This window comes from Filicampus tigris, chromosome 22, assembly GCF_054856515.1.
Source record: "Filicampus tigris isolate MCC_2025a chromosome 22, RoL_Ftig_1.0, whole genome shotgun sequence".
NCBI lineage: Eukaryota > Metazoa > Chordata > Actinopteri > Syngnathiformes > Syngnathidae > Filicampus > Filicampus tigris.
In genome coordinates, this window is record NC_141238.1 from 3,488,537 (window position 1) to 3,500,827 (window position 12,291).

General features: G+C 42.2%; 1 protein-coding gene across 11 annotated transcripts in view; it reads right to left on the reverse strand.

Annotated features, from left to right (window-relative positions):
- The window catches only part of osbpl8 (oxysterol binding protein-like 8), a 40,447-nt gene that overhangs the window by 26,126 nt on the left and 2,030 nt on the right, over positions 1–12,291 (reverse strand). For 6 of the 11 annotated variants that reach the window (XM_086021905.1, XM_086021904.1, XM_086021900.1 and 3 more), the window contains exons 2-3: positions 7,684–7,732; positions 4,490–4,590 (exon numbers count right to left, since the gene is read on the reverse strand). In XM_086021905.1, the coding sequence (XP_085878031.1) occupies positions 4,490–4,540 (51 nt within the window). In that variant the 5' untranslated portion in view covers positions 4,541–4,590; positions 7,684–7,732. Of the gene's footprint in view, positions 1–701; positions 1,197–4,489; positions 4,591–7,683; positions 7,733–11,683; positions 11,973–12,291 lie in introns of those variants that run through there. The other 5 variants (XM_086021901.1, XM_086021898.1, XM_086021899.1 and 2 more) reach the window with 3 other exon arrangements.

The following is a 12,291-nucleotide window of genomic DNA, read 5'->3' on the forward strand; positions in this document are numbered from 1 at the left end:
CTTGGCCTATTTACAAACCAAGCTTTTTCTAACTGGACACACTACAAGGGTGTTTTTGTTTCATTGACGCCAAAAGCCTCATGGGACTTGAGGAGAGTGCATTGAAGGGGCATGTTTTCTGCCCGCAGACCTGGGCCATTAAATTTAATACAATTCTACTAGGTCCTCCTGGAAAAAAGCTTCTAAACCGCAGGCTGGAAGATCAAACGCAATCTATTGCATTTTTCAAATTACAACTACAAAAAAAAAAAAAAAAGCACTTCCAAAATATAGCAACAGTTCTGGGTCATTTTGGGAAGGCGCTTGGGTCTGGCTCTTTCAAAACTGTACTGTAGATGAACGGTTCCTCAGCTGTCAAGCGACCTAAGAAACGTCCCTTCTGCCAATAGCCTAGATCAGCTAAATTTATTGGTCAGAAACCTTGCAGCAGCAGGATCGCTGCACATGCAATGCAGTTGCCGACCAAAGCTGTATCCTCTGCATATGAAGCAACTATTTACAAAATAACAAAAAGCCACAAAGCAACATTTTGCTAATAACAGAAATAAGGTCTAACGGCAGACTACAATTCTATAATAATACACAGTATTAGGCATGCAACGCTCAAGTGTGCCTAACAGTCTCACGCATCCGCCACACTATTTCCTGTTTGCTACTTTGGCCGTGGCCCCCTCGCGGAGGCAGATAAGAGAAATGCATACCGTGTGGAGGGAGGGGAGCTTGCTGCTGCTGCTGCTGCTGCTGCCGCCGCGGCGGCGGCGTGCTACGACCGAGCTCGGAGCAGTCTTCAACTGAAGGGAGGAGACAAGGCAGGGAGCCTCACTCGTTTATTCCCCCCTGTCCTTCACTAAACGTCCTCCTGTCTTCATGTGTTGCCTCACCCCTCCTTCTTGTTGCGCTTTGAACACAACCACGACTGGGCGCTCTGTTGCTGTACTTCTATTTAATTGGATCCTTCATTACATCACAAACCAACCTCTGACTCTCCTTCATTTCAAAGGGGGTGGGGGGAAACATCATACAAATCATCAGAGCGCCGCACGGCCGCAGAAGCGAGGACGTGGGCGTTTTATAAAGGGCTGAAGAGGAAGCCACAATCGGGACCTTGTCTTGTGTACGGAGGCAGTTATTGGAGCGCTTATGCGTCCTCAGGGACAGCCTCCTCATGCTCTTGTTGACTGAAGCCCTTCCGCACCAATAAACCAAAGCGACGCAGAAAGACACGTGCGTGACCACCCCGCGGCGGAACCAATAACGCAGGCTTAAATGCACTCGCCTCTGCTAGTGTTCGCCAACACAACTGTTAACAGCATAGAAAGTGAAGATGAACACAAGTTGTCACATGGTGTCAATTAGGCATAGGCATTTCCATCCATAGATTAGATCAAATCAACAGTCAAAGAATCACCCAAAATAACTTAGCGGCATGAGAGAGAATCTCTCGGCAGCATAGTTAATTATTGAGCAGAGGATGGATGGAGTGGATGTAGCTCATCTTCCCATAGCTGACCTCCGTTACTATAATAAACACCAAGAGTAGGACTGAGCCATATGGCCTTCCAAAAAAGATTTCTGATTGTAATCGATTTTACTTTTCGCGTCTAAAAAAAGCGAATGGCGGTGGCATTCTCCTTTTACTTTTTCATTGAAGTGATGAACAATACACAATGCAATCGACCGATAGCTTCCCACCATACGCGCTGTGGTGAATTAGCTCAGTCGGCCCCCTGACTGCGACACAGCTGTAAAGACGGGGCTTAATGTGTTTTTAATTGTCCTGAGAGGCTTCAAATAGGTCTTTTGATAAAAGTGACGCTTTAATGGCTGCCTTTTCACAGAGAGCACACGCATGCATGTCTTTTGTACCAATGACTCAATCTTTGTAGCCATCCTTCTTATGGCAGCGTCAATAAATCCATGTTGTCGTGATTACTGGTCTCAAGCTCAGCCAGAATCTCAGCGCTAAAAGCCCATGGCTGTCAAGGAATGACTGCCAAGGTACTTAAATTCCACCCCCTGTTTACTTCAACTCATTTACTTTAGTGGAATCAATATGTCCCAATAACCATGACTGTTACATTGGCTCTGCAAGCACAAAAAGCTGAAGCAACTTTCTTTCCCCCACTCCCGCCTGGAGCCGATATTCACCTTTGCTTTTTTTTCCCCGAGGCTAGCTCATTCCTGAAAGATGAGCTGACATTTTTGCCCCTGAGAAGAAAGAGTGTCTGAGCCTTGCTTTGGCATTTAGAACTCATTTGTAGTAGTTGAGCTAAAATTAGAGGAAGGGTTGCATTTCAAAGGTCTACCAGGTGTGTTTTTATGAAAAGGAAGATTGGTAGGTGTGTATGTATATGTATATGTATATATATACATACATACATACATACATATACATACATACATACACATATACATACATACATATATACATAAAAAATTTGGCATCTAATATGGTGAAAATGTCAATCTGGTTGTGGTTTATTGTGAAAATTATCACAGTTTTTTTTTTTCATTTATTCTCAGTAGAGCTAACTTGTCAGGGTTCAACCCGAAATAATGGTCATGCAAATGCTAATCCTGAAACAAATAATAACTACTAGCAATAACAAAACATCAAGGCTTGACAAATGTCTACTAATTTCAATGTTTGTATAAACCCGAAACATAATTCTGTATCGGAAAGTTACAGGCGTTAAATTGTGCCTGTTACAATTTTTCCTTATAAAGTGGTCGGGGGGGTGTTAAATTACTTGACTGCAGAGGTGCCTACTAGGGGTAAATCATTTATTTATTTATTCTGTGGGATTTGCACAAGAGATCCAGCACAACAGAGAATTGTCTCTGTCCTAATCAAGGTAATTACAACACATCTTTATCTTTTCGAGAAGGCCCTATTTGAGGAAATACACCTCAGTTCTCTGACTCCACCTGAATTTGAGATACTAAGTCATTGCAGCATGACAATAGCCTTACCCCTAATGAACACCTGTCACAAAAAAGCAGCCTGTTGTCAGTGCAAGTTGGACACATCCCTTGACTGTGGATGTCCGCGTGTGAAGACAACCTGGCATAATTCCCAGAGGCTCTCATCTCTTTTTTCAAGAGCCCATCATGTCCACAGCCGGACCCCATCAAGCAAACCAGCGAAGCAGTGACACAAAGCGTCCAACAGTCTTCATCTCACACCAGTTGGCAATGCCGCGGATCATAATGAGTGATTGGGTTATAACATGCTGCCGCACACGCCGTCCCTGGGCAGTCTGATAAAATTCTTCAAAAGGTTAGCAATCAAAAGAAACAGTTGATTGCCGATACGACTTTCAGAAGCCTTTAGTCATTAGCGGTTTTATCGCGCAGACACGAAAAGAGTCTGCATGAATAATTATTCATGCCACGCTGAGAAACGCAACGCAAGGGCGAAGGGCTTTGGGGTCTGCAACCCAATAATCCCACTGTGTATCTTTTTGTGTGATGACTTCAGAGAGAGAGACGAAGCAATGTTATCGGGCTATCTGCAATTATAATTGCATTCCCACTCACTGGGGGGGAAAAAAGCTACAGGGGGATTATGGTGGAGGTGAAATGAAAGGACAGAACGGCAAACCTGGGAGCTGAAATAAAGGAAGTGGCAATTTAATGCGTTGGTGCTGACTGGAGCTCCCATCAGTCACATTAGAGACTTTATGGAAGTGCTTGAAATAGATTGTGAGTTATGCTCTTTCATAAATTTGTCTAGGAGAAACACATGATCGAGGCAAAGGCCAAACCTGCAGTGACTCAGGTTTACCACTCAGGTTTTTCCCCAAAATGAGATATTTGAACATAATGGTGAAAACACACACTTTTTAAATTTTTCTGGGTTGAAACAACAGACATGGATGCAACCTCGGAAGAAGTTTGAACATCAACATGAACAACTGAAAAAAACGAACACATTTAAGCAGCACTGTCCTTGCGTTTAATGCATCGTCATTTGTGCTTCCATGAAATGCATCCGCATCTGTGCATAACTGCATTGCTTCCACTGAGATCTCATTATGCAGCGCATGCAGCCAGTTATGCTGTCTGGGAGACTGACATGTCTGTGCCAGGTTCAAATAAGCACTTTCAGGTCATCATTATGGCTAATCAAGTGTACTTCTGGAAACAATGTCTCATCAGTGAAGAAATACAGCAAATACGCAACATTTGACAAATAAATGGTGAGGGGAAATCATCAACAGGTAATTCAACTGAGTAGACAGATTTGATGGATAATAAAGCACGTATCTACTGTACAGTACTGGCTCTGGCATTCGACAATTTCAATCATCAATTCATCACATCTACCCCAAATTCTGTATGGTTCTATTTTTAAAACCTCAATCAAATCTTTACTAGTGTTCCAAGTTCTTATCTGAGACCTTTGCGATGCTAGTTTCAACTCGGTATTATTTTGGGACTGTGGCTATCATATGCTGTACATGATTCTGTCTGCGTATGGACTCACCAAAATGGTCTCGGTCTCCTGTTGGGACTCAGAAGAAGACTTCATGGTCATGTTCAAGCTGAGCCGCGGGGCTTGTCAGCGCTGCTCAGATAAGTGCATACCTGTCAGGAGAGTGAGGCAATACAAAAGGGTTACGGGCTGCAGGAAATGATTACAGCAGCAACCGCCAACGTGTAGATTGCCTTCACTCGGACCTTCGGTAAACAACATTTCGAAGATCTGCCAATCTGTCGGCTGCCCCTCCCCCAGAAATTCTAAATTCTCTTTCCATTTGCCTTGGGCTTGTTTCCCCCAATAGAAGCATCGAGTCAAGTCATTGGTTTTAACCCTGGTCTATTATCCAGGGAGGGTTATTTTTGGATGGCACTTAGCCTATCCAGCGGACCTGACGAAGATTTACACAAGACAATGCGTATAGTCGAATAGTCTCACGTTACACCGAAAGTGCGACAGATTAGGCTGTGGTCTGGTGCGTTCGCTACACAACTTGTGATTGGTCACAAGCACAATTGGCATTTTTCATTGATATTGTGACAGTGAGCACTGAACGTAAATACACCTTTTTGGGCCCTGGGAAGGTGAAATTGAAATTGGTGTAGCTTGAACCGATAGCACTGTTTTCGAACACCATGCTAGAGCATAGTTATTCAACAAAGAAAAACTATTCTGCCCTATTTTACAACATTGTAGGGAAATCTCAATTAATTTGGTCAAGCTCAAGTCTTTTATAGCCTGTGGTAAAACTATAACAGTGATTCCAATTCTTCTCAGGAAAACGAGCGAGCTAGGGATACATGACCAAGAAATCATGTGAAGTCAGGCAATGAGTTATTGTTATGATTTAAAGGGATGGAACAATCCCCGGGAACCCTAATGAGCATAACCGGTAGACAAATGGGATTGATGGGATGGGAATGAATATTCTAAGCACCTCAACATTAGTTCCTTCTCACTGCACCCCAACAAAACCTTAATAAATCCTACCTCTCATTTCGCTATTCGCGAGTAGAAACTTAAAATCATAACTCCTATGCTTTTCAACGATCAACAAGAGTCCTGCGGGGCTCTGTACTGGGTCCAATCCTGTTTAACTTGTACATAAATGATCTGCCTTTTGTGTGGGAGAAAATGGACATCTTAATGTATGCTGATGACAGTTATTTTTGGTCTTGGAAAAATGCCAGAGGACGGTGCAATCAAGCTCACAGACGCTACGTTGCGGGTCACATCTTAGCTTAACCAATACTGTCTGCATCAGAATTGATCTAAAACGGTCTCTATGTTCTTCTAAAAAATGCACACACGACATGGACATGAAACAGGATGTTTACATCTTCAGCGGTTGTAAACTGTGACAGAACACAAAAACCTAGGACTACACAGACTCAAACCTCAGCTTCAAAACCAACATTAAGAGAGTCAGAGACTTGACCTGTCAACGCATAATTCTTCTCACCGCTCCTCCCCCACATGACTTAGTTTGTCTAATACACACGACGAGACCACTGGAAACATTGCGCGAACACACACACACACATACACTAAAAACGTTAGACAAGAAACCTTTCAGTTTTCATCATTGCCATATCCAGAAGACGTACAAACAGCTCAGCTGGGAAATCCTCACCAAATGCATAAATATCCATTTAGCCGAGGCTTAGATCCTCCTCCTCCTCTTTCCTGTTTCATAAACCTAAAATCGTCTGCTAACGGAGCTACTCGGGGTGCAGCTGGGAGGACTGCACAATCCCACTAGGAAAAACTATATTCAGCCTTTTCCGTCAGGACATCACACCAGTGGAATTCTGTATCACAAGCATTTACAGAATCCACATACTGTAAGTCACATCATTGATTTTAGTTCAACGCCAAAATATGGCTTGTTGACACACAAAGGTGTGAACACCAATAGTGGTATTACTCATATGTGTAACATAAGAGTGGATTTTGTCTCCAAATGTCATTAACTGTCATATATACTTTTACCGGCAATGTAATGTTTTACCATTTTATTCCTAGCCAATCAAGGAATGTCTGTAGAACAATGTCCACCATTTGATAGTATGTAGACTTGTAGGAATGTGCAGCTCAGCATCAGTTAGGCCACTGTAATACGTAATATTGCCCTTTTTGGAACACAGCATATTGTGCCAAGTTTAAATCTCCTGTCCAATTGCCTTCTTTCGGGATGAATCCAAAATGGAGTCAAACTTGCGGTATCGCAGTTCCTCAGGACAGGAACGCTGTTTCTATATCACTACAGTGCAATATTTGGCAAGGACGTGGCAATATTTAGCCGCTGACAGTTTGTGATGCGGCAAGAGGTGAAATGACCATAAATGAAATTACTGAGCATTTTTAGGTACTGTAATATCAATTACATCAAAGGAAATCCTTTCTACCAGTTGTAATGACGTTTAGAGAGACACCTTGTGATTTTATCTCATACTATATCAGTGTGGCAGTTTTCCCCAAATGACTGTGACAATAACTATGCATCGATCGTTAATGTGTGACCGGGAGAGTATCACCTTGTGATATCCCAAATCACACAATGCTTAGGGGAGCAACACTGACCAGCCATCCGATCCGCCGGAGCCACAAGCGGACGGGAATGTTGATGAGCCGGATGACAAGGACCGAAAGACTGAACCCCGCGAGGTGTCAAGGAGACTGTGATGACCTCAAAGGCGTGTTCAAATCCTCTTAGCGGCGAAACAATGCGGCAGCTTTTTAGCTGTGACTGTGGACATTTAGAGGAGGGGAACACAGCTACTACAGAGATGTGCTATGAAAATTTGTTGTGACGCACGCTGACGGATTTGAATGTTTTAGTGTGTGTGTGTGTGTGTGTGTGTGTGTGTGCGCGCGCAAGAGAGCGATACCTCTTACATAACATCAGAAGAGAGTGCGAGAGAGGGAACGCAGGTGCCAACAGATGTTGCGCCTTAAGATGTACCGCCTTTGTATTCGAAATGCTAAAAGGTGAAGGGTGTAAAGGTCTCAGCTCAGGTGACGCGTTTGACTCAGGAATTCAATCAACTCACATTAGCATTTGTTAGCAGTCGTGCTACACAAACTGTGGAATTGTTCCCTTGAAAGGGATTCTACACAAACAACAGATGAATTCCATCACAAACATGCCAGACTATAAACGCAACATGCACATGTTTCGAGAGAGTGCGGGAACCTACCTCATGCAGTTTGGGTAATCGAAGCACCACAACATTCACAGCACAGACCCTGGAAGGAGGAAAAGATACAGAGAGAGAGGGAGAGAGAGAGAGAGAGAGAGAGAGAGAGAGAGAGAGAGAGAGAGAGAGAGAGAGAAAAAGAGAAAGAGAGAAAGAGAGAGAGAGAACGCAGGGGGGGGGCGAGAGACATTGAGATGACATCACCATATTTTCGCCCGCCTCCTATAAAATGTAGGCTGGTGCTGCAGGGCTGCCAGCGTCTGCAGGAGACAAGCAGAGAGCACTCCCCTTGCGTGCGTGCATGTCTATCTATTTATGTGTGGCACAAGCCTTGATGGCTGACCTTATTTCTATTTGTGTGGACGCGCAAGAAAAATGCAACAACGAGCTTCATTTCAACCCAATAGACCAGTGGTTTGCAAACTTTTTACAACAAGCAAAAGACTTGACTCGCTGAGAATAAAAGCACCATGACCAACATTAAAATTCAGGAGCATAATAGGCTCACGGTTTTAGTGCGATAAAGTATATTTCAGATTACTGTATTGTAAGGCACTGTAACATTGGGCACAGTTTGAACATTAGCACTGACCTTACATATTGTTAGCACAATGAATACTGTGCATATTTCAAGGGAGCTTAAGTGTGTAAATATAGCTTGTGGAACATACCGGTTTATGACAAATACAAGCCATCAACTGCTCATACGAATCAAAGACCATTTTTCAAAAGGGCTGGAAGACAAAGATACAAAACTGCAATGTCGATCACTTGAAAGCGTGTTCCAGATTCTTCTCTTGTTTTAAGTTAGATTGGCACAGTCAAAGGTCATCATCAATACCTGAAAATATTCAAAATATTCGCTAAGAGCGGGAGGCTACTTGGTCGAGGGATACAGGTACGCTGTAGTCAACTTTTCAAGTAGAACCTCTCCGCATGTGTGTATCAAACGGCTCCATCAAAAGCAACGAATCGTGTTAACCTCCAAAGGCCTGCAGCTGTGCACACAATTGTGGAGTCTTCCTGAGTGAATTATAATGTTACTTGAGTTCGGCAGAGCCTTATCTTCCAAGCCTACATCAAACAAGCAAGTTCCAGGGCAATTACAGTAAACATAAAAGCACTGTAGTCTTCAAGCATCTGTAAACCATTTATTTGTAAGGTAAATGTGAGATGAGTTTGAAATGACTGTGGTATGATGAAATTGTGTTACATTTACAATTTAAAGAAGTGGTCCCCGACCACCAGTCCGCGGACCGCTACACTGGTATCGGGCCGCACAGTTAGATTGAGAAAAAAAGAATACAAGTCCTTTCAGGAACGTATGTCATCCACCCCGCCCCACTTTGCCGATTAGTTTCTGATCAGGAATATGTATATCCCTGCCGGAATGCAGTGGTGGTTTTGCAGTCACTTTAATTATGAGCAGTCTCCAGTTGTCTGTAGTGCATGTGGCATGTTTTACACAATGCTAGGTGCGGTCAACGGCTACAGCTGCTGCCACGTACTCTATGCTAAACCACACGATGGCAGCGGAATGTCTGCGAGTCAATCTCTGACACTTTCTCAGGAGCTTTAAGGTAAGACTGATTTGATGCATGACCATGCGTCGAGCCGTCTACCGTGTTGCCAGTGGTGGCATCATGGAGGCGAACACTTAAGTTAATGGCCTGAGACAATCGTAAAAAGCCTTTGACACTCCTATAAAATTCTTTCTCCCCCCAAATTTTTAAAGCAAACCTGGAAAAAGAAACACCAGCGTTATAAACCTTTCATTACATACACTGTGAATGGACAAATAAAATTCCCTCAGAATTATTACGGATCAACGTGAGCAGGGCTACTGGTAAAAGCAGCTAAGTTTCCGTCGATACAGGTGAGCTGACTTTGCCAGCCTGTGGAACCTCACTCCATTCTTTCTTAACCTTATGTGCATTTTTACAGTGTCATGAGGAAATCAATATAATTTCTTGATTTTTAACTGCCCCCGGTAGAAATACACTGACACGTCAAGACACTGTGACAGTCATGACCTCTGACGAAGATGTAAAGGTTTTGCAATATAGTGAGCCCCCGCTATTTGCCGGTGTTAGGGACTGAGCTCTGCCACGAATAGTGAACAGTCATGAATAACACGCTCCCCAGTGGTAAAATTGCATATAAATGGCAAAAGATTGTGCCAAAACACTTCAAAACAGAGAAGATCATAAAAACCAACACCATGCTTCTTGCATGTACACAATCATGAACCCATGTTACACAAACGCCTCACCAATGTCAAATCGCAAATATTCTGCGGTTCATTGCACAGCAGCTACACACTGCCATAGCATAGGATTATGAATGACAAAAACAATACAATTTGAAACTACTAGTCTGACAACAAGGAATTACTACTGTATCTGTTTGCATCTTTTCTTGGCTTTGTTATTCCCAGACCAAAGCGCCACTTTAGAACGGACGAGAATGGAAGCTCCATTTGCCTGGCAAATGTGCAAGTTGGCTCTCAATGCTAATTTGGCATGGAAAGTCAGGAATAACCATTCATTAACAATGCAAATGTGGGTGTGAATTGGAAAGAAGGCATGGAGCGTACACACCCTGCCGTCACAATAGGCCCTGCTTTACCTAAGGAAATGAGGGTACCCTTCTATCACACATGTTGTAAAACAGCCACATGGATATGTGCCACGTGAAATGAACATGGAACATGTCTCACAGTCTTACAGTTTTACATCTATAATGCACATTTTCGGAATGTGGGAGAACCCTCGAATATAACATTCTGTACATTGACATGCAGCATCTATTAGGGCTGGGTGATTCATCAATAAAATGGTTTAATTTCAGTTTTGGGGTCATTTGTATTCAAACTAGGCATCTGGGATGTACCTGGAGTGATATACACTGTATGCAGGATTTTGCTAACAACACAAGTTAATTTTGTCTGGAAGCATTATAGGGTTCAGTAACAGTTACAGTTACAAATAATGTTGTTAATTATTGATGGTAGAAATGATAAAACACAAAGAGTCACTCTCATGATTTTCTCGGCAGTTTGAATGAAGCAAATGCCGGGATGCAAAATTAAAAACTTGTTTTGAAAAATGTCATTGTCACTTGCTTTTGCTTTTTATTGAAGGGGGAAAATTCTATTTTAATCGAAAATAGGATCTTTGTGTGTTACAGTGACTCTCAAATTGTGACCCACGAGTGTTGCATGAATAATCAAATTGAAGTAAACTAAATTAAATGTTCAAGATGCATGACATTACGGTGGATTAAACTTGTTTACAATCCAATAGCCTATAGTGCATTTGTTAATTACAATTCAGTTGTATTTAACTTTTAAGTACAGCGCAGTTGCAATTCATATTGCTGCTGTTTTCAAAGATGTATTTAGATCAATTCTAATTAGGTGCAATACATTTTAAGTGACTCATTAATTAGTACAGTTTTCCCCTACCTTAAAGCGCAGTTTTAATGTTTGAACTGTGCATAACGATACAATGGCACACAATATTAAAGATGCTTTTTAATGAATGCTAATAACGGTGGTACTTGTAGAGCTACGTATTTTTGAATTACTTGATGTGTTAAAAAAAAAAAAAAAAAAGATTACTTCAATTAATCACTGAGAGCCTTTACAGAAATTGTATAAATTGCATTATTTTGAAGGCTGCTCTCCTCTTGCTGCTCCAGAACAAGTTAAAGTGGTAGTAACATGGCACCAGGGTGCAGCAGAGCGAGTATATTGTGCGTGGGAAATCAGGTGAATGCAGGAAAAGTATCCCACAACAAAACGTAAAAAAAAAAGCCCCTTTGCAGACAGACTGATGCAGGGTTTACCTTCTCTAGATTACTAAATAATAGCACCGTCTACTTGCCTTCTGCAGAGGTGACTCCAGCGTAAACATTAGCACAGCTAGCTACCATTTTGTGAGACAGCTGCCCGAAAAACCCGTGAAACGGTGTGTTATTTGATACTTTTGGTACTCACCCGTGGCAAGAGTGGCTCATAAGAAGAAAATACTTCTTAAATCCTCGTCTTTTTCGGGGAGTTTGTCTGACTAGTGCTAACTATATAGCCGACGTTTCATATTCACAAGCGAACGCAGTCGTAATCACGTACTGTTCAGCGCGGTCCCATTTGCCCCCGTGTTATTAAATATACATATATATGTATACATATACATACATACGAATGTTGAAAGAACGAATAATAAACATTTAGACAACTTGTAAGCTGCTGTTACACCGGCTCGGATGTGTCAGATACTCCAGAGAGCTAGAATGACAATATGTTTTACGAGTTCCGATTATTCAATTTCAATATTAAAGTTTCGTGACATAACAGATGGCGAGTTTGGCTTCCACACGAAACCCTTGTATTGAATTTCACAGTTTTTGTTGAAAGTTGAAATGTAAAGAAGATGTTCTTTCCAGTTTTCTTACACAATATTGGGGGTTTCTTAACATTACTTCGTCATTGTCAGGTTCATTTTGAAATCTAACCGTGTTGTATCCGGTCTTCGCTTCCTATTTACGGAACTTGATGACAGTAGTATCCGAGTCCTACGCTGATTTGATTCACCTGTCTATACTGTA